Source organism: Pteropus alecto, unplaced genomic scaffold (assembly GCF_000325575.1).
Source record: "Pteropus alecto unplaced genomic scaffold, ASM32557v1 scaffold101, whole genome shotgun sequence".
In the NCBI taxonomy this organism is placed as follows: domain Eukaryota; kingdom Metazoa; phylum Chordata; class Mammalia; order Chiroptera; family Pteropodidae; genus Pteropus; species Pteropus alecto.
In genome coordinates, this window is record NW_006432945.1 from 8,517,215 (window position 1) to 8,540,638 (window position 23,424).

Sequence of the window (23,424 nt, forward strand, 5' to 3'; positions counted from 1 at the left end):
CTGTTTCATGTGGCAAACAAAGAAAATGAAGAGTAATGAAAAATTGCAGAAATCAAGATGTCTTGCCAACAACTCCAGTTCACCATACCTCAAAACAACTTAATCTTCCTAGGCAGCCTACAGATGGCACTACCAACTCAGCAGCTGTCCAAGTCAGGAATATGGCCAGGGTCTGCTCCTCCCACATAATCCATTGCCAATTCCTGTAGATTCTACTGCATGTCTATCTAATCTATTCGCTTCCCCCATTTCAATTCCCCCTATTACATATTAGGCCACCAGCATATTCGCACATCCTAACTTCGTTCTTATGTTTATCCCATTCTTTCTAGTTTCTGGACTTTTGTCCTTCGCAGAGATGATTCTACGTGTAGCCCCCTTGGATCACCACCTTTCCTGTCAAAAGTTACCTCTCCTCTTTTAAATATCTATGAGAACTGCATTTGTATCTGCTATACATCTTTTTCCAGTTTTGTTTTTGAAGAGTCTCCTTCTCAATAATTCTTCTGTACATCTGATCTGCTAGGAGGACCACAGTATAGGTGACCCTTGAACAACGTGGGGATTAGGGGGTCTGATCTCCCACGCAGTTCAAAATCTGCATATAGCTTCTGACCCTATCCTCCGAACTTCAGTCGTCCCTCACTATCTGTGGAGGACTGGTTCTAGGACCACCCACTCCAGATACCCAAATCTGCAGACGCTCAAGTCTCTTATACGAAATGGTGGAAAACAATGCATACAGTCGGCTCTCTGTATCTGTGGATCCCCAAATGCAGATCAGAAATACTGTTTCTGATCCATAGTTGGTTGAATCCTTGGATACAAAACCCAAGAATATGAAGGGCTATTTATTAAAACAAATCCATGTATAAGTGAACCCAGGTACTTTAAACCCATGTTGTTCAAGGATCAACTGTACAGCAGGATAAATGAGAATATTGTTTCAGGAGCCATCCTGAGTCTGAACCCAGCTCTACCATTCACTAGCTCTATGACCTTGGGTCTTAACTTCTTGAAATAATGATCAATTTACATCTTAGGTCAAATATCAACAAGTTAATATCAGAAAAGCACTTAGCACAGTGCTTAGCACATACTAGGTACTATGTGTTTGATTAATAAATTTAAAATATGAACTCATTTATAATCAAAATGGGAAACCGGAACCCATGAAACATATAGCAGTTCTATATATTAAAATTATAATAGTTTATAACAAGAAAAATTTTAGTTTTTTAAAATTTTAGTTCATATATTAGTATTTTAACACATTTGTGGGGTGTGATTGCGGTGTAACTATGTTCTTAAAAATAGCTGCCATATACTGATGTAAAATGTCATGTCTGCAACCTAATTGCAAATGATTAACCGAAGAGGTAGGTTTGTTGTGTGCTTTCATGTAAACACATAGGAAAGCCAGTGTCACAAAATTCTAGCAGTTAGTGAACCTAAATTAAGAGACTATATGGGTGTTCACTATACTATTATTTTCTGTAGGTATCAATTATTTCCAGATAAAAAGTGTGGGCAAAGAAAACTTAAGGTGAAAAAAAACCTGGAAGCAAATGAAACATTTCAAGAATTAAGAGAAATTTCACACTTCTTTAAGATATCCATGTTTTTTATTTCCCGAAGATAAACTTTGATGCTTTTCATTTGATGAAGCAACAATTTCACCCCTCATCAACCTTTTTTCTTTGGAAAGGGCAGAACAACACTGTGGAAGAGGACTGTCTGGGTTTTGTCACTTTCTTGTCATGTGACCCACCCTGGACTCTATACAGGCATACACCTTCGTTTTATTGCACTTTGCACATATTGCATTTTTTTACACATCAAAGGAAGACCCTTTTCTACCAGCATGAAGATTATGACGAAGCCTATGACGGCATTTCTTAGTAATGAAGTTTTTAACCAAGGTATATACACTGCTTGTGTAGATATAATGCTATCATACACTTAACAGACTACAGAATAGCGTAAACATAACTTTTATATGCACTGCGAAAACAAAAATTCATGTGACTCGCTTTAATGTGGAGGTCTCAAACTGAGCCAACAATATGTTTGATTTGTGTATACTTTTAAGGTGCCTTTCTATCTCTAACGTGCACTAATGTAAGAGATTATTAACACAGAGACAAAAGCAAACGTCCTTATTCTGAGTGTGTCAACCAGAAATAAATTCCACATTCAGTATCTACCTAGAATTTTAACTTAAATAACCGGGCCTCCATGAACTGTGGGAATTTCATGTTGGTATGATTCCCATCCTCCGCTTAGGTCACAGACAAGGTACTGTGGTACTCACCGTGTACTGCCAGTCATAAGGTTGATACCAGCAGCGGACGGCCGAGAGATCTGGCGGATCGTGTTCAGCATACGTTCATTAACGGGGTCCAGCTGGCTGATCATGTCGGGCTGTTGGGTTACTTCAACAACCAGAGCCTCCATGGCTGCCCGGAGAGCAGTGATACAGGCAGCAGCTTCATGAGATATTTGTAGTTTGATCCTAAAATAAAGAAAAATGATTTCAAAAAAGGAAGATACGCAGAGAAAGATTATCATCTCTCAATTTCACACATGGCAAGGGATGGAATAAATTTAACTTCTTACCAAGTACCAACACTTTCAACTCCTGCAATGGCCCCATACTTAGGTAAACAAAGATAAGAAGAATAACAACTGTTCTAATGTCTGAAAATTTACTGCTGGCTATTGACAGTTATTATAAACCACAAAGTCTATCAAGCAAAATATGACTGTCAGCAACATGGAGCACTCAGCATCCAATGAAAGAATAAAATAAGAGACTCAAAATTATTTTTATAAATTTTCAAGAATATGACTGAGCCTACTGACTGTTCATTAATCTCTATCCCATTTTTGCCAAATGCTTACTACATGCTTACCCTTAATCTCTTACCAAAGTATAGAGCACACGAAAATGGTACCCAAGCTCCAACATGGTTCTAATTCCTTAGTGCAGTATTCATGGCGGTAGATGCCTGATGCATCTGCTTCTACTGGTATAGTCGATTTAAGACATACTACCAAGTATGAACTATACTACTAAGACACACTACTCTCCAAGAGAAGACAATGTTATAAAGCATCTCATTGTGCCACCGATTTTGCCATGTTTGTTTCACAAATTAAGTTAGATCAGCAGCTAAATTTCATCACAGCTCAAGTCAAAGAATTCACTTGGAGTTCACATCTGAAAATCCGTACCAGTCATCTACGAGCACAATCTGCCCATCTGACTGGACCTTCTTGGAGGCGAAGAGAAGCAGCTGCAGGGGAGTGACTAAGGTCATGCCTTTAGCGGAGATGGCCCGGGTTCGAATCTGTAGGTGGGGAAAGAAGAAAGAGAAAAGAGCTGCCATTCCAACTGCCCATCAGCTGACATAATGATGATGAAGCATATTTGAAAATTAAGTCATGTTGCCATCACATATTAGTAAGTAAAGACAATTTGAGACAATGTGAATTTTCAAAGTAAACTTTTCTAAACTAATCTTTTCTTACCTTTTCACCAAATACAAAGAAGGGAGATGGGTACTTCATGTCTTGGCTGCTAAAAGGACAATTAACAGATGACTTGTGGATAAGTGCATTACGCCCTTCAGTGGTGAGAATCTTTCTCTTTTCCTTATGATAACACACATTGGGGTACACACCAAAGGCCAGAAGAGAGATAACAACATCCAAATTATTATCTGGTCCAGTGTTAGTAAACACTTGTGTCAACAAACAATCTGTTAAGAGGAATGCGGTAGAAAAAAATCAGTTACTTGGCTCATCTTTACACTGTATGTAAACTATTAAGAGAATTAGGAGAATTGATTCTTCTCTCAACTTCTTTTTTCAAATAACTTGCCTAACGTCCTGTCTCAGAATTCTTACATGCAGATTAAGTTCAAAGGGAAATTCCGCTGAGTATCTACAATAAGAAAACTAAAATTGTATTCTCTTACAAGTTCAACCATAACATAAGCTTGGAGTGATTACTTATAAAAAATAATAAATCCCTTATTAATCATCTATTCTCAGACAGGACCACAGTCGAAGTACTCCATCTGCAGTCCTTACACAGCTGTTCTTTCTCCAGAAGATGGAGTGATGATTCATGGGAACCCACTGGAACAAGGCTGATGTTTTCACCAGACTATGCTCAATGAGTACTTCATCACTGTTTGGGAAATATGACAGTGAAGCGCTAAGAGCATGGATATAGTTTCTTCTAGACAAACCTGAGTTCTGACCTAAAACCTCTGAACTGAATGAGTTGTGCACAAGTAATTTAAACTTCTATGTCGCTTTCCTCATCTATAAAATGGGATAATATTATCTGCAGGTCAGGATTGTTGTGAAGATTCTATCACATAAAAAAGGTTCTTTTCTCCTTTGATTTTAATAAAAAATTATAAATTTAGTCAGTTTACAACAGAAGAGAATTACTTTGTTCAGTTATTTAGATCAGGGGTCCCCAAGTCCGTGGCCTGTTGGAAACTGGACCACACAGCAGGAAGTGAGCAGTGAGTGAGCAAAGCTTCATCTGCATTTGCAGCCGCTCCCCAGAGCCAGCATCACCGCCTCTGCTCCACTTCAGATCATTAGGCGTTAGATTCTCACAGGAGCGCCGCTCCCTGGTGCCAGAAAGGTTGGGGACCGGTAATTTAGATCTCATCCTTTTAAAATCTGCCATTCTGCCTAACTACCTCTGTCTCTCCTCTAACAGGTCCTACTTTTGGTTATGTGTTCAAGTTCTCATTGCTTTAGGAAGTAACTCTGTCTCTTACTCTAGATGTAGAAGAAAAGTACAAGAGCTCAACTACATATCAAAAGATGAACAGCTGGACTGGTTCTACGTCACATATCATAAAAGTCCTCTGTAACTGTCCACACACTTAAACCTTAATTAAAGCCACTTAAAATGTAACATGGTAGAGCTTATTTCACATATAAAAATGAACACATGGCAGACTGACAAATCACTTCGCAAACCACTATCTGAAGTTATTCAACGAACTACTCACTCTCAGAGTGCTGAAAGCTAAACCAGTGCTCCTCACAAAAGATTTTTAAAAACTCCCAAAGTAGCATAATTTTTAAAACATCCATTATCATCTGTGTACACTACATTATAATTTGAGCACCATAACCTTTGCTTCCTTTTTTAAAAGACTAAATTAATGTGAAAAATTGATACAGTTCAAAGAACTAAGAGCTGGGAACATAGAAGATACACGGCATTGTCAACGTGTGTGCACATTAACGTCACTTCAGACATGTCTTGAGAGTATAAGTGTCTTACCTTCTGGAAATCCAGAATTGATCAGAATCTCTTTGAGCTGAACTTTGGCTTCCCAAGTCATTCTCAGTGTAGCCATATTGAGTCTTTTGTGCTCACAAAAACGTATCTCTGCTTCTTCTCCACCCATTCTAAAATAAAGAGGTATGATAAGCATCTTTCTCGAAGCCCAGATAAGTAGATACAGATTACAAACTAAAGACAGTTCCCCAAATCTTGCAACTCTTTCAAACCCATACCTAGCATCATCCCACGCTTGGAATACTGATAAAAGGGCCACGTGATCAGAAAACCTGTTTCCAGCAAAATTTCGATGGATATAACCCAGTCGCTTTCCTTCACTGATGAAAGGCTCTGGGAAGCAGGTGGCAGCGGAGATGGTACAGACAGCATCACCCACACTGAAACAAAGACAGGAAAATTCAATCTCAATCACATTCTTGTTCCAGCAGCTCAAGCAGTATTGTCAACCGTGGGCCACTGACTTTACTGGCTACAATACTGCTTTATTAGCACTGAAACTGGCTCATCAAATAACTTCACAGCTGCTCTCTCCTGAAGCAGAAAGGAAAAAAATGAGCTCGGATGCATATTTACCGTAAGTTATGACCAAGTAGTGTATATTTTTCCTTTCCTATTCTCTCCCATCTTACTAAATCTCTTAAATCTTCAAAACTTCCTGATAAAATATACCAGTTTTCCTAATGCTGTTTCTCTTTCAAGGACAACTACTGAAGAGAGGAACTGCACTTCTGAGAAATCTGTCCTCTCCCTCAACAAGATGGGCCCAGGTGTCCATCTTCTGGAACTGTTCTTTTCATTTCATACTTTTTCCACTATCTAAAGTACGCCACTTCCCTACTTAAGAACATTTAGTTTTCTCTCTTATCTATGTCTATCCTGTTTTCATGGGAAGGGCTATAAGATTCTGAAATTGTTCTACCATTTAACTATCAGAATAAAACAAAGCACTTACTAGAAAATACACCCCATTATCATCATTTTGCCAAGACGAGGCTCAATGGGGAGTTTAGCTAGGATTCGTCCCAGAGGAGTCAACTCATCATTGGAATCCAGTGCATCAAGCTCTGTGGGAAGACATTTCTTTGTGAGCAGAAACAGTACTGAACACCCCTTTAACCTAGGCAAAGACGAAATGTTTCTTTATAGATTAAGGTTAGGATAGTGCACTTAAGTTTCTATTAGTTGTCGAGCCAACTGCCAGCACCATGCCTATAGCCGACAATTCTCTTCACTCAGAAATAGAACAAACCAAATTCTGGAGCACTTAATATGAAAACGGCACTAAAATTAGGCCTTGAAGGTTTTAAAGCTGAATACAGTGAATACGGCCCATGAGAGGTCTATAGAGTAAAAACTATTAATAGCAGCGTAAGTACCTAGATGCCCCAAGTCTGATGCCATCTGTTAATGAGTTCTAGGTTCAAAATTCAAATTCAGATCCCTTGGCTCCAATGTCCTTATTTTTTCCCACTATACTATGCCACTTCAATCAAAAGTGTGATTAGAAAAAATAGGTGTTCTAAGAGATGCACATAAAATACTCTGGGTATCATGAGTGATTCATATTCTGACTGTTAAATATTGGTTAAGAGATGACACCTTGCCTTTTCCAAAGTAAAACTCACATTAGCTCTTTCTTACCTCGTGTTGCTCATTTTATAATATTGATCATACTAAGCAATAAGACATTGGAAACCTTAGCATCACAGCCCTGTGGACTGTATCTTAATTCATTTAAGTGTTATTTGCCAGAACAAGGCAGATGGTATACTTAACATGTGTCAGGTAGGTCTGTATATTTGTAAGTACCTCTAAGAGTGTGCTCTGCTTCAATCACAGCATCCAAAGGTGGAGGTTCAATTGCCTTGGCCAAGAATTGGCCAATTCCTCCCAAACGCAGAAGTTTTATGCTCAAAGCGATTTCATGCAACGGTGTCCGGAACATCTCTGGTGTCATGTGGGTTTCGAGTCTAAGAGAAAACAAGCACAAAATAACCATCCTCTCTTGTGTATACATACAAGTTTAATAAAAATCTTTGCAGAGATAATCAGGGATATAGAACTGCCCTTTTCTCATCTTTTTACAATTATGAAAGAACATTTTATATTTAAAAACTCTCTGGAGAAGACTCTCTTAACCGGCTGAGTCGGGGCTTATGACTACACTTATAAGCTGATGGCATTTTCAACTGGGGAATGAAGAATGAAAAAATTATCCCAAACCCCTAGAGTTATTACCCCTACCTATTGCTTCTTCAGGTCTCTTCTGCTAAAAAATATGGGCTAAAAATGGTAGCAAGACCTTTTGAGGGAGATGCAGGCTAAGAACATTTATTTCCCCACAACCTCCGCCCTTTCCAAGTCCATATAATTTTAGTGCCATGGGAAATGATCTTATAGATCATTTTACACAAAGAGCATTAAAACCCAGGTCTCTACACTTCTAGTTCAGGCTTATTCTCTATAAACCATTCGTGATGAAGATCCATGGGAACAATTTATAGGTGATTCCAACACTACTGGCAAGACTTAGGTCGGCTTAAATCAGGTTTACATAAATGCATATAGCATATCTCTCATTCAACAGAAAAAAAAAGAACAAAAATCCCTTATTATACGCCTACTCATGCATCATTGGTTAGTAACTGCTTTACTCTGAGATGTTAGAGTACAGTACTTGTTTCTTCAGCCCAAAGGACAATCTAACCTTTCAAAAGAATTAGTATCATCCAAACGTGCAGTCTCCTGAGTTAACCTCTGACGCTAAAATAAACCTGTATTTACAATTACCTGGGAGCCGCAGGTTAGCAGTGTAAAAGCAAATCAAAGCTTCTTTGTTTTTTCTTCAGAATTCGTCTGTCTCATAACACTTTATTGTGATAAACATACACACAGAAAATCTCTAACTCTACCTTTATTAACTACTAGTTAAAGCTAATGTACGCCACGTAGATATCCAGAAACAACTAAATACATATTTTAAATCTGAAATTCAGAGATAATTTTTTTTTAACCAATAGGTCTCATCCACATACATTCCCAGAAGGCCCTATATTAACGGACTTGGATTTCAGTCCTGGAGAAGTCAACTATACTTCTTAAGCTTTAGTTTCCATATCCAAATAATGCCCTCTATTTCTCAAGCACGTGGGGATATGAGATAGGTGATGGCTAACAGTGAAAAAAAAAAAAGAGTTCTATAAATACAAAAATATCACTTTGACATTTTTCAGAAAGTTAACCATTCCGTAAGTATCAGTAACCCAAAGTGATAAAGCTATGTGAAGCCAAAATAATGTCCATATGTTCTTCTTTTAAAAGGTTATTGGGTGAAAGGATTAAGAAGTACAAATTGGTGGTTACAAAATAGTCACAGGCACGTGAACTACAGCATAGAGAATACAGTCAATGATACTGTAGTAACTGTATGGTGCCAGGTGGGTACTAGACCAATTGGGGGTATTACTTTGTAAATTATATAAACTTCTAACCACTATGGTGTACAACTGAACTAATATAAAATATTACTGAATGTCAACTGTAATTAAGAAATGAAAAAAATATTTAATTAAATCTTAAAAAATAAAAGGTTATTAGTGAACAGTAAACCAAAATTAAACACGCCACCAGCGACGATTTCTGATTTCTTTTCATTCTTATCACAATATCATTATCTGAGGTAAGTTTCCTCTAAAATCTTTAACTGGAGGCATTTATGTACTGAATTTGTCAAATTCATGGCAGGGCAGAGACAGAGAAGAGGTATGTAATGGGATAAAAAAAAACTTCTACCACCTAGGAAGACCAGGTGCTGTAGGCATTAAAAACAAAAAACAAGACAAACAAACAAACGAAAACTTCCATCGTTATTCCAGAATTGACCTTACTTCTCAAAACGAGCTCGGCTACAGAGGTGAAAGCAGAACCCAGGCCGTACACGGCCAGCTCGTCCTTTCCGCTGCTCGAGGTTCGTTTTGGACGCCCATACTGTAGCATAGTTGGTCATATTGTTGTGAGCAGTGAACAGCTTTACTTTCTGCCTAAATAGGAAAGAGTAGTTAATTCTAAGACTCATATGTGCTACCAATACATAACTATTATAGTTCCACTAAGTGGTGGATGATTTCCAGATATTCATGCCTACTTGTGATGTCTATTTGTAAGGAGGACCAATAAGAATTTGAGTCTGCACTCTCCTGTCAACTTACTAAAAGGCAATGTAACAGACATGCGCCACTTACCAGCTGGAATATTTTGGCAAAGTTACTATTCTGAGCCTCATTTTCCTCATCATACTATCATCTACCTCATCTGGTTTTTATTTATAAACATTAAGTGAATCAATAAATGGAAAGCATTTAAACATGATCTGGCACATAAATGTAAGTGATAATCATTCAAGCCAGTGTTATTCCAAAGTCTAGTTTAGCTCTGTAGGTTTCCTATGCTATCTATGATCTAAAGGTTATGCTGAACCAGAATATGTGGCACTTCTCATGACCTCACCAAGGAGTGCCTGCATGGTCCTTCTGAACCCCTAGCCCCAGGGTCCTTCAATGTCACGCACAGGCAGCTGGCACTAAATGACTGGAATTGGCACAAAAGAGCTGCATACTATTCACCATTCCCTAAACTGGGTGGTGTCAAATCTTTTTCAATTGCCAATCAGGTTGAGGGACGATGCAGGGAAGACATGAGGCACAAGACAGCCAGAGAGAACCAAATTTTGACTGTGTATCAATTACTATACAATGACTTTATCTAAACACAATGCCTCCCTGTATATTTTCAAGGCTCATCTTATACCGAATATAGTCTTTTAATTTTTAAATGAGTATCCTATACAGGTAGGATATTGTCATGTGCAGAACACTGATCATCTTTATGAACCAAACAGCATGCTACCATACGGCAGTAGTCAATGGAAACACCCAAGGGAAGATGAGCAAAACACCAGCAGACAAAGGCAATGAAGTTACGAGTGTTAAGCTCTGTCATTTCCTACCATAACTAACTTATGATGATCAACACCAAGAGAAATGATTAATTAGCCTATAACCTAGCATAAGATGCATAATAATTTAGATGGAATAAGAACACAAGAATTTAAAAATAAGGTGTTTTTGATTGTTAAGTGATACTAAATACTACGTGAAACATTCTAAAGACAGAGTCTAGCAAATAGGTTCGTTGGGAACTTACTTGCAGGAGTCAATGACATAAACAACATCATTTATGGTAATGCTTGTCTCAGCAATATTTGTGGACAAAATAACCTGTGGAGAAACGATATTAAGGAAAATTACAAATCAGAAAATATTTTCCTATTGTATACTTGAAAGGATTGATTTACTTATGTAACAAATGACAACAGAATTACAGAAGTCTTAAAAAAATCACTCGCATACTGACTGGATAATAAAACCTACTAAACTCCAGAGAAGACTAAAGAGAAGACTTCTCCATTTTTTCTCAATTCAGACAGATTATAATTTTTTTGATAGCTCTTTGAAGGCCAGTAACATCTGTTTAATATCTATGTCACTTCCAACCCCATAACTGTAATGTTCATTATTTACCTTGGTTACTCCACCCGGTACTGGATCAAATACTTTACGCTGTTCTTCTCGAGGAATCTGAGAATGCAGAGGTAGAATCTGATACCTATGACTTCCTATAACAATATAGAAAAGTTAGGGTCTAACATAGGAGCCTAGTTTAAAACTGTTCTACATTATGCTTATTTTTATTCAAAAATGGCCACAACACTAAATTTTGTTTTTATGTATCGGCTAGGGCACAAGCAAAAGTATTTATTTTCATACTCATACATGTGAGAATTCAAAGACTCGTACCAAAATGTGGATTCATCTCCAAATGCTTCTGCATGGTGTAAATCAAATTCCAACCGGGCAAAAAGACCAATACGGCTCCAGGGACATTGAGGGTCTCAATGTACTTCAGCAGAGCCTCAATGAGTTCAAAAGGAGTTTCTTTTTCATTCAGTTGAGCCATGCTCATCTTTGTTTCTGGACCGTATTCATCACCACAGATCAGGTTGCAATTTGCCTGCAAAACATAGGGAGACATATTCTGAACAGTCTCAATTTCTACAGCTCATAAGCTTCTTAGATTTGTTGTGAACATCCAAATGACACCTAATTACCGTGTTAATTCTAGTTGATTAGTCGTCTCAGGTATACAGAAGGATGTTAATTTCCAAAACTGTAGAACCTATTGCACATTGACATACTTCATTTTTCTAGTGACCAATACTTCCCATAGGACATGACTAAAATTCAAGCAAACTCTTATATTTGACTCTGAAACTTCTAATGACTCCTTCTACTGAGTATTTTTTTCCCTTATTACTATAAACTCATGGTTTTTCAAAAACATTTTCCTCACTGATTAATAAACTCCTATGATCCTCTGTATCAATCACCATGTAATTACTTTATCTATATACAATACCTCCCTGTGTAATTCCCAAGCTCGTCGCAAATACGAAGTCTTTTAATTCTTAAATAAGCGTCCTGCAGGCAGGATATTTGATCACTTTCAACTATCTCTGAAATAAGGTGGTATTTCCCAAAACATGTGCCTTAGAATCAATAACAAAAAAAGCCTTCAGCAATGAGAAACAAAGCTGTTACAATGGGTCTTTTTCTCAGGTTTCTGATTAAAAATATCCAATCCCAGGTTATTTCCTATCAAATTCTGCATCGCTGGTTGTCTTATATTACTCATTCTTTTCACATTTCCAGTTCCATATTGTATATGGACATCTTGATAAAAGGTAGATTTAGTGTATGGGGGGTGGGGCACAAGAGTCTGCCTTTCTAACAGCTTCCCGGGTGTGTGGACCACAGAAAACACTTTGGGTAGCAAAGCCTCATAAAATGGATCTATCTCTAACCACGTGTGGTCTTTAAACTGCTTACTCTTTTCTCTTCTTTTTCTTTGACTTTTATGCCAGAGATGATTTAACTCATGATATGAAAAGAGCTTGAGGCTGAACATGAAATCCTTTGGAGTAACATATATCAATTAATTCAAAGATAGGCATTATGGTCAGTTCTTAAACAAGTTTTCTGTAATTCTAACTCATTGCATGTTTTTACTAAAATCCATTCTCTTCTTGGTAACAACAATTTGCCCATAATGAAAATTCGTTTTTGAAATTCACTTACATCATCATCCTCACCGCCATCATCGTCCTTATCCTTCTTCTTCTTGTCCTTTGGTGGAGGAACAAAGTGGGTCATCTGAATACAGTCTTCCAAAAAATATTCTGCCAGGACAACCAGTTAGGTAAGTTCTACCAGCTTTCAGAATGGAGCAACCTTTAAAACCCATTTTCTACTTCAAAATTCAAAATTACCTTAATACCTATCAACTTGATTCTTCACAACTACCAAGAAATTCCAGTGGCAATAACCTCTTTTCCCAATCAAACTCAGTGTTTGATTCCAGTGGCAATAACCTCTTTTCCCAATCATCTCGTGGACCTTAAAGAAGGGTGAGGTATCTCTTACACATGTTCCTACAAAGCCAGTCAGGGCATCCCCTATACACATGTTCAATCAGACATTCATAAAATGGCTATTGTGCACATGTACTATGTTGTACTCTCTCATGGTGTGGGAGCTGTATGTAAAAATAACATTGATACAATAATATACCACAGTCCATCTTTCCTCTATTAGGATGTACATGTAAAATGGGTTCCTTTCAGTTATTTCTCTGAAGAAGGGCCTTGATGCAAAGGTTGCAACATCTGCTGATTATGCTCCTGAGGTTCTCTGATGGGCCCAGAAGTGTCTCATAATCTGAACATGTACCCTTTGAGCCCTAAGAGCGCCAAAGTGCCATTCTCATCACATTATATCCGGGGTACATACTATTAACATGGCTCATCACTGAGGATGTTCATCTTGATCACCTAAGATGTTATTTATCCAGTTACTACACTGTCAAGTTACTCTCGTTTCCCCCTTTCCAGACTCTACTCTTTGGAAACGAGTCATTGAGCACAGCAACTCAAGAGAAGGGAGCTAAGCCTCACCTTTTTGAGGGAGAGTATCGACATATTTTTTATTATTCTTCTTATGAAAAATGTCTTTATTAGCCATTTACTTATTTAACTCCCATACAGATTCCTGGGTATTTATTTATACTGAGGGTTATAATCCAATACAATGTTATTTTATTTTTTTGCTCAAACTATTCCAGCTGTAAGCACTGAGAGCTCTTTCAGGGGGGCTCTTAAGTCCCTTTGTCTCCATCTATTGTTTTGTTTTAAAGCACTTCCTTATTTCCTAGCACTACAAGATAGTCCAGGCTCATCTTTTATATTCCCTGCCTTAACCTTAGAATCAGCCATTTCTCCCAGGACATCTGGTTCTTTAACTGGAAAATGGTATTGGAAATAAGATCTGAGTGTTGGCATGTTCCTTGCTACTGGGATGTCAAATGCTTCAAAGACCACTCAGCAGAGCTAGAAAATATATATTTATGTTAATCCATGTAGTCATACATCTCTCTATTTCTGTAAGTATCCATTTGTATATAAACGAATATATACTAGTTACTTAGTGATGTCTCCAACTGTAATCCAGTACCACATGGTTCATTCAAGCCTTCTTCTCCCACCAACAGTAAGCCTGGCTCCTACCATTGGTCATTCATATATTTGTTTTTTCTAACCCCAGTATGCTTTTAAAGCAGTTTTAGTACTCTTGTGAGCTAAAACTGCACTGGCTTTTATTCCAGAGCTACTCTTAACTTTAGAATTTTAAAAATTAGCACCCTGAAATACCCATTAATCATTTCCTATCTAAGCTGAAAACATTCTACCTGATTTTCATGCCCTCAATTAGACTGTGCCATGATTCTTTTTTTTTTTTCACTCAAGCTGCTAAAAAATGGTGATAACAAAATTTTTTAAAGAATTACTTATAGTTATTAGAAATAGTTGTTCTTGAAACACTCACCTTGATCTCATTTTAAAAATCTGCCTGCTCTGGGTCTAAGATTCTCTGGTTAATTTGACCCTGGCTGCTTAAACTTTTAACCGTATTTCCGAAGATCATTTATAGACTATACCAATTTACATATGACTGTATATAATTTTAAGAGTTAAGTCTGGCTATAAATAAAGGGCAGGAAATTTACTGGATACACAAACTCCACTAGTAGTCGATAAAACGTGTTCTTACGCCTAAGACTGTACTCACTACTGCTTGACTAAAACCCTGAAAATGCTATGATATATTTGATACTCTAATTTGGCCTGTATTTTCAATTTCATTGTCTTTTAAACTATAAAGAACATTTTATTAATCTCCAGAATTAAGAAATTGATCAATTATGCTCCCAAGGAGCACAAAAGATATTCACCCTCCCACCCAACCCCCACAATATTTACCTTGAACTGGGTAAGTCCTCCCATAAACTTCGATGATGGGGCAACTGAAGAAATATTCACAGAACATGCTGGTATCAATAGTAGCAGACATGAGAACAATGCGGACTTCAGGATAAGCCTGAACCACATCACGCAGCACGACCAAAAGGAAGTCTGTCTATTAAAACACAAACACACACACACACACACACACAAGAAAAGGCCAAAATCAAAACAGCCAAGAGTTGAGAAGTTGCAGGTTACACTATTCATCAAGAGAGGAGAATTGTAGCACACACACACACACACAATTACATAAGAAGTCCATGCTAATGAGCTACACAAAAAAGCTTTGTTAAACGGCTGTAAAATATCAGTGAAATTCAGTTTCTTAGGTGGTGTGTAGAATCCTAAAATTAAGGGTTATGGTGAGATACAGTAATAGTTGTAGCCTAATATCTCTGAGGATTAAAAATGAGTGCTATTCAGGTAGGCAAAGGAAGGGAAGAGAAAATTAAAAAAGGGGAAATTCATGATGAGCCAAAAATCAGTTATGCAATCACCTATCAAGTTAATCTCTAAAATGGTTTATTCAAACAAAATAATGGCCAAGACATTTACTATTTAATATTGCAAAGTATCCATCAACCCACCAAAGAACACGAAAGCTAGAACTTTGACACAACTTTTCTCTGGCAGTGTGGCCCTCTCGTCCAGCACTGCCTCCCCCCCAAGTAGAGATAACCACCATTCCGAATCCTGTTTATATTTTCTTCATATAGCTTCATTTCATGTATATGGATACTTAAAAATATGTTAGCATATATATATATATATGTATTTTATTTTTAATTTACTTATTTCTGACTTTATGGGAATGTTTATTTTATGTAATCTTTTGGGATTTCCTTTTTCATATACTAGAGTACTGCTAAAATTTATTCATATGCGTTACTACAGTTATTCTAATGACTGTTTATATCTCGATGTGTGAATATAACGATTAATTCACCAATAGGTATTACTGAAATTACCTTCTATAGGTAGATACTGCGGGTATCTGGGTTGTTTCCGAAATTTTACTATTGTGAACATCTGCTACTATGAACATTCTTGTTCATGTCTCCTGTTTCTATGGGTAAGTGTGGGTACGCAACTATAGTTATAGGGTATGCAAATGCTGAACTTCAGGAGATAATGTTAAATATTTCCCTAAGCGGTTCCAACTCATATACCTCCATGGAGGATAAGAGGCCCTGCTGATCCTTATATTTTCCAACACCTGGCACTGTCGCTTATATTTTATTAATCGAATTAATATAAGCAATATCTTATTGTGGTCCTCATTTGTATTTTCTTATTCACCAATGAGACTGAATACCTCCTCATGTTTATTAGCCAAATATGTTCCCTCTTTTATAAAATGCCTGTTTGTATTTTCTGCTTTGTTTTCTACTGAGTCATTTGTACTTTCCTTACTGATTTGTAGCTGTTTATATATTTCTATATTAATCTTTTGTTGGCTATATTGAAATCTTCTGGCTTGTGGTTTTCCTTAAAGTATATTTTGACTGAACAAATCAACTTAATAGAGAGGAATACACCATGGTTAGTGTATTTTGTCTTTTAATAAATCCTTCCAGAAGGTCTAGAACTATGTTGCCCAGTACAGTAGCCACTGGCCATATGTGGATACCGAGCACATGAAATGTGCCTAATATAAATTGAGACATGCTAAGTGTGAAATATACACCAGATCTGAAGACTCATTATGAAAGAGAATATAAATTATTTCAATATATTTTTTATATTGACATGTTGAATGTAGTTTAGAAATATTGAATTAATTTCGCCTTTTAAAATGTTACTAGAAAATTAAGTTACATAATGTGGCTCACGTGTTTCTATTGGACAGTGCTGTATAGATATTTACTTACATCTTCTATTTAAGAGTTTTAAAATTGCTTTGCCATTTAAGTCCTTATTGTTCTGGGGTTGGTTTTTGTATTTTGTTATGATATAACAATCCAATTTCAACTACTTCCTTAGGACTGACCAATCATTTCCAGTTCCATTGAAGAGTACATCCCCTTCCACTGACCTGACGTGCCATCACTTATACCAAAGCTACATAGAACACATGTTTCTATACTCTATCCCATTGGTCAATCTGTCAACTCAAGTACTATACTACCTCAATTATTATAGCTTCAATTAAGTTCTGATACCTGTAAAGCAAGACCTTCCATCCGGTTCTTCAGAAGTCCCGGTTATTTAGCCATTGAATCTTCCTTATAAGTATTTGTAATCAATCTATTAAATTCTATGAAAAATCCTATTGGGAAATTTGATCAGAACTGCATTCAAACTGTGGATCAACTTGGGGAAAATTGGCATCTATATGATATTAAGTCTTCCTAGCCATGAACATAATCTGGTCCTTTTAAGCATTTCGTAACAAAGTTCTATTTTTCCTATAGAAGTCCTCCATGTCTTTTTTTGGATTTATTTTTAGGCACTTGACATTCTGACTACTGCAGTGATCTTTTTAGTTGTTTTCTAGCTGTTTGTTTATAATATGTAAAATGAAAACATTTATATATTAACCTTTTATTCAGCCACATGGTTAATTTTTCCTAGTCTCCTATTATTTATAATAATTGGTTTATAAGTTGTTTGGGGTTTTCTCACATTAAGTCCTGATATCTGTAAAGCAAGACCTTCCATCTGGTTCTTCAGAAGTCCTGGTTATTTAGCCATGAATCTTCCTTATAAGTATTTATAACCAGTCTATTAAATTCTATGAAAAATCCTGTTGGGAATTTGACAAATTTAAATAAGGCTTGTCTGAAAAAGAACATAAAAAGCTTCTACAAAGGCACTTTACCATTTTTCAGACCTGACAATCATGCAAAAAAGTTAACCGAAACTACTTATAATTTTTAAGGAAAATAGTAATGACCATAATCCATGATATTTCCAGTATGATTTGGAATTATTTAAACTCTAAGAACATTGGTATGGTACCACAGTAATAAAGACAATATTGAAACATTTAATTTTGATTAATTAAAAAAAACAACAAAGTCTTCAAGAGATTCTGAATGACAAAAAGAGGAAAAATTTTATCTGACATTTACAGTTCAATTTCTGATTTAAAAAATCAACTGATAAATCATCCAAACTTTTTATTTGCTTTAGCTCAATCATAAAGATCAAAGATTTGCCAAAACTAAAAATGATTAACAACAATAGCTATAAAAATATCTTGTGGAGGAAGAACTCTAACAAATGTTTTCAGTAATAAAAGCTGGTGACAATTTGAATGACATACTGCCCAACCACTGACGCCTTTCTTTGGATATGTAAAACAGTGGTATAAAAACAAATCATTACTTTATGATATCAATCTTCAAATTATTAATTATATAATAAATTCTATTCAAGCTTTGCCAAGTACCAAAAGAGGGAAAGATGCGAGATAAATTCTAGTTTCTCCCTAGTTCTGGCATGATCATCATTAACATCTGAAAAGATTAGAGCTGCAAACTTTCAAAAGACATTGTTAATCATATGACATCTAAAAATTATAAAACTTATCACAGATAAACCTCCAATTCAAAGAAAACCTGATTTTAAAATTCCATCAGCTATTCATAGTCATGAGTCATTAGTTCAATTGTTCAATCATGATAGCTCTTACTGATCACTGTAATTATGCTTCATTTACAATAAGAGGTCTTTACTTTTAGAACTCTGTGATTTTAACAGGGAAAAAAAGATTTAATAGGCTCAGTAAAAAAAATGGTGTCCAACACCTTAACGGCTCAAGTTCATGGTTTTCATAGATGTAAACGGTGGGAAAAGAAAAACAGAGATTCTATTTTGATTTCTTTTTACTCAGACTATTAACATTAGTACCTTATCATGATACTCAAGTTACTTACATTTATGTCTCTTTCATGTATTTCATCTACAATTACATGACTGATTCCTCGAATGCCTGCTTCTAATTTTCTTAGGAGCACACCTTGAAAAGAAAATCAGCTGGAGATGAGTTTCTATGCTGACTTAAGTTAGGGAAGATAGAAAAATGCAGAGAAACAATTTTCTAGACAATCAACTATGCTTCAATGAATATAACCTCAGCATCATATTTGCAAGATTTAACTCTAGTAACTTAAGCTAATTCATTTTCTCTAAGCTACAACAACCAGCAGGTACATAATGCTTTCCATGAAAGAAAAAACTACCCAAAGTTCTAGTCAAACAAGAATTCTGAAACTGGCTCCTTGATTTATTATTTCCAGCCATTCCGTGCTGTTAACAAGTTTTCTTCAAAAACAACACTATAAATATAAGCTCAAATGAAAGACCAAAATAAAGCACATTACTGACCTACAGTACAAAACATTATACTGGCATGAGGGCGGGGAAGTATAGACTCAAACCGAACACTATAGCCACAGCTTTTCCCAGGCTCTTCTCCTCTCTCATACGCAACGCGCTCTGCCACAGAAACTGCACTGATTCTCCTGGGCTGAGACAAGAAAAAAAAAAGATTTAAAAGCTACAAAATTATAGTTACACTTGTTTATCAGGGTTATTAAATTATTGTAGTAAATCTGTCCTACTGCCAGCTCAGTAATCAACAGAAGCAATAATAGTAATGATATCTTTACGAAGCTGTGAAATTTATTTTTTAAAGAATCGGACACAAAACTTACCGCTTAATGGTAATGGTAGACACTTAAAAAATGCTGTTTTTCATTCTGTATACAAAGTTATTCCACGGTTTTTACAGACAATACAATTTCTTCACCATTTGCCTAAACTCTTAAAGATACTCAGTGATTTTCCAATAAGGGAGGGGGCAGAGCACATGTGGGGAGCTTGTTCTTTTAACTGCCTACAACAGTGAAGGCACATGTTTACAAAATAATTAAGTGAGATGTATGGGTATTAGGAAGGCGAACAATCTCCTTCTCTGCCATATCTACTGTGGCCACCTTGCATTCATTCATTAACTCAAAGCAAGCATTCATTGCATATTTGCATCACGTGCCAAAGAAGGTGTTAAGAGATAAGAAACTGAATGAAATCACTCCTGTTTGATGAGTTTACATAGCAGGGAAAACTAAGTGTATATTATTGTTTCTAGCCATACATATGCTCAACCCTTAGGGGAATGCTATTGGTTAATGCTTTAAGTGTTAGACCTTGATTTTTCCGAAAACTTTTCTGAAAGTGTTCCATTTCTTTTAAGTACACAAAACGGTATTTACTTGGTGGATGTTATGTCCTAAACGTATAGCTACGGAGGTACACGAAAACTTATAAAGACTGAGTGCAGAAAGTTAAAATATGCATACCCTCTGATCCAGTAACTCCATGTCTAGGAATTTATTCCAATAAAATAACCAAACGACTGTATGAAGATGTACATACAAGTATGTCATCCCAACATATCTACTAAAATATTAGAAACAATCTTCGAAAAGCTCCATTATTTAAGAATAAGGGCATATGCATACAATGGAAGATTATGAAGTCATTAAAAAAATTATGCGGTTGCTCTAATACACCACTGTTACATAAAGAGGATTAAGACGGTCTCCACGTAGTGTATGCACACTGCAGCCTGAAAGGATGGAGACCAAGAGTGAAAATGATTCCTTCTGGATGGTGGGATTCTGAACAGGATTTGCTTTCTTTCAAAATTTACTGTTTTCTAATTTTTTTCCCCAATGGCTATCCATTACTTTTACAGTCAGAAAAAAAAAGCAATTAAAAAATCTAATTCTCATTATAAATATTCACAAGCATTTTGTGTAGAATACTGCTCAATGTAAAATACTACTAATAAATGTTTAACTACATACCACCTGATAGCCTAAAAAGTTGCTCTACTACTTATCTCTTAAATAATTTATCCCTTTTCCCTTGCTCGTTGGTGCGTCATTAATTATTTTATATACTGTCTGACAGTGAGTACATACAAGGCAAGTTTCACGAGTAAAACCTCATTTTCCATGTACGCCATCAGATCTACTGCTCACATATGGCTTACCTGCTCCTCCTTTAGCTATTTTATAGTATATTGAAACATTCTATATTCTACGAATAACTATAAAGAAGAATCAAGACTATGGAAGACCTCTAGAACCATAATTAATATCTGTATAACAGTAAATACCATGGCCACATACTATTTGTGCTTCAGAACAAGAGTGAGATTTTTTTCATTTTGATTAAAAAAAAAAGTCACAGAAATTATTTTTCCTAAATTCATAGAAATGACTTTGGATGTAATATGAATTTTCTTTACTCCCTATCTAATCTTTTCCTCAATTATTTGCTTATTGTAGCTTTATGCTGTATTTGGATTATTAAATGTGTTAAAAATAACACAATAACCAATTTAAGTGCAACTAGAAAGTAGAAGTAATGGAAGCCAGGGATAATGTTAAATCATTCCAATGTAATGCTTCAAATTATCCTCCAGCATAAGAGCTTTTCTTTACATTTTCAGTGCATTTATCTGCTGATCTCGCTTTCTCTACAGAATCTTACTGCTCTTGCTTGGAGTCCGGTCTTAGCAGCAGGCAGTCTTACTCCCTTTTTCACAGCTCATCTGTGTTCACTTTAACTGAAACAGGTACCATGTACTGAGTCCTCACCGAGATCAGTGTGTGCCAGACACTGGGCAACACTTCCCAACCACAGGCAGGCGAGAGTCTGTCTCAAACTGTTCTTCCGCAGTATTCTAGTATCTGCCTCTTTGATGTACTCCCTTTTGACATTTACCCAGAACTGTAATAATTTCTGATCTTAGAGCTGTCTAACGGAAGAGGTACAGGTCCCAGAACTGCACCTCTATTTCTCATCTGGGTATTTAAATACATGGTTATAAAACTAGGCTGCAATAAAATGATTTCTAAGGCATCAGATATCACAAAACATATCTGGCTCCACTTTCCGTTTTCTGAGTTCTGGGTTTATTTTACATGAGGGACAGCTGTATTCTGAAACGACGGCATGCACTAAGGATTTGGTAAAAGTCAACCATTACCTGTTTTGCCAGCCATGCCTATTCTCCTCTGACTAGTTTTCACTGAATATTATTAGGTGATAAGACAAAGAAGACCAAGATCTGGATGTGAACTTAAAGAGAAAGTACTCTTAGTATGTTTGATTCTAGGCTCAAAGACTCCCTCGAGCCCAAAGAAAAAGAATCCCCCATATGGTTCAGTTTAGCTTATCAGTGAAGGACATTGATTAAAATAAGACTTAAGTTCTTGTTATGTCTTATTTTAAATGTTAAGGGGCCTAATGCCCTACCATGTTCAGAACCTTATGCGGCTACAAAGGCAAGTTGATCAAAGAATTAGGATTGATCCTGCCTCTAGGTATTTCCACCTTCGAACTCTATCCACATCAGACACACACCTAGTAAGCTGGCTTACTACTTACCTGAGTAACTACAATATTACACTCTGCTGCTCGGTCATTCTGGATGAAGTCATCTAGGATAAACTGAGGAACTTGTGTGGTTTTACCACATCCAGTAGCACCTCGGATAATGACAACTGAATTTTGACTAATTGCTTCCAGGATTTCACTTTCAAATTTCTTCACAGGCAGTAACTCTCTCTCCTGCAAAATCTATATTAAAAAACCTCAGTTACACCTCAGTCGAGTTTCTACCAGTATATACATTAGAAGCAATGCTAAAAAAGTTTGACATCTCTATAAAAATTTATTCCTTTCCACTGGCTTAGTACTCAAAATATACTTTTCATAAAAGGATGTATGTATCTGTATCTCTAATAGAATTGTCCCTTCTCACTAAATTTCTAAAGAATCTATCTAGTAGCCTTGTCCACACCATATTTCCCTCCTTTCTCCCTGGACATTCCATGTACATTCTCTTTCTTCTAATATTTTAATGTTGTTGTATTTGGGAAAAAAAACCCTGAAAATCACCAGAAGAGTTATTACCCCAAATCTCCCCACCTACATTAACTAAGAATCCCAGGCCTGTAACTCAAGACCACGACACCTGGCAGTAACTAAGAAAGCAGTTTGGTAAATATTTTTGATCTACCTTCCTAAAAAGGGCAAAGTATATTATTCACTATCCTTTGGCCCACACCTAGAAAGTTCTGAAGCTCTGGGCACCATATGTCTATCTACTTCAAAGACTTACAGCTTGCAAATCATGATCCTGGTCCAACTGGTACATTAATTCATTCTTGAGATCCCTGCTTATTTGTTCTGGTGTAGCCTGTAAAATGGGCAGACAATAGTCAAACAAAAGCACATAACTAATCTTCAAACTGAATCCGTTTTCTTACCTAGACATCCTAATGAAATAGACCCAAAAGTGAAATACAAGAGTCTGATCTCAAAAATAGTGTTGCACTCACATAAGCCAGGGGCCCCTCATCGATGTTGCTGCTAGTCCAAGGATTCCAGTTGGATTGAGGAGGTGACCAAGGAACCACACCCATTTGGCTTTGTCGCTGAGATGGCTCAAAGTGAGCCAATTTGCCAAGGTTGAGTACAACAGGCACCGAAGGATCATCAGGCTATTTTTTAAAAAAGAAAAACAAACCAAAAACCAATACCAGTTGCTTGTCTGACTAGAGAATTTCCACACAAAAGTGTA

The 23,424-nt window shown here is 36.5% G+C and overlaps 1 protein-coding gene across 2 annotated transcripts in view; it reads right to left on the minus strand.

The window, feature by feature from the left end:
* DHX9 (DExH-box helicase 9) overlaps nucleotides 1–23,424 on the minus strand; it is a 42,741-nt gene that overhangs the window by 1,122 nt on the left and 18,195 nt on the right. For both annotated transcript variants that reach the window (XM_006907755.3, XM_006907756.2), the window contains exons 10-27: nucleotides 23,183–23,344; nucleotides 22,963–23,040; nucleotides 22,227–22,418; nucleotides 19,152–19,293; nucleotides 18,701–18,783; nucleotides 14,775–14,931; nucleotides 12,538–12,638; nucleotides 11,200–11,413; nucleotides 10,924–11,018; nucleotides 10,547–10,620; nucleotides 9,232–9,384; nucleotides 7,154–7,314; nucleotides 6,297–6,408; nucleotides 5,560–5,721; nucleotides 5,324–5,451; nucleotides 3,535–3,764; nucleotides 3,238–3,353; nucleotides 2,315–2,515 (exon numbers count right to left, since the gene is read on the minus strand). In XM_006907755.3, coding sequence (XP_006907817.1) covers nucleotides 2,315–2,515; nucleotides 3,238–3,353; nucleotides 3,535–3,764; nucleotides 5,324–5,451; nucleotides 5,560–5,721; nucleotides 6,297–6,408; nucleotides 7,154–7,314; nucleotides 9,232–9,384; nucleotides 10,547–10,620; nucleotides 10,924–11,018; nucleotides 11,200–11,413; nucleotides 12,538–12,638; nucleotides 14,775–14,931; nucleotides 18,701–18,783; nucleotides 19,152–19,293; nucleotides 22,227–22,418; nucleotides 22,963–23,040; nucleotides 23,183–23,344 — 2,561 coding nt within the window. The remainder of the gene's footprint in view (nucleotides 1–2,314; nucleotides 2,516–3,237; nucleotides 3,354–3,534; nucleotides 3,765–5,323; nucleotides 5,452–5,559; nucleotides 5,722–6,296; nucleotides 6,409–7,153; nucleotides 7,315–9,231; nucleotides 9,385–10,546; nucleotides 10,621–10,923; nucleotides 11,019–11,199; nucleotides 11,414–12,537; nucleotides 12,639–14,774; nucleotides 14,932–18,700; nucleotides 18,784–19,151; nucleotides 19,294–22,226; nucleotides 22,419–22,962; nucleotides 23,041–23,182; nucleotides 23,345–23,424) is intronic.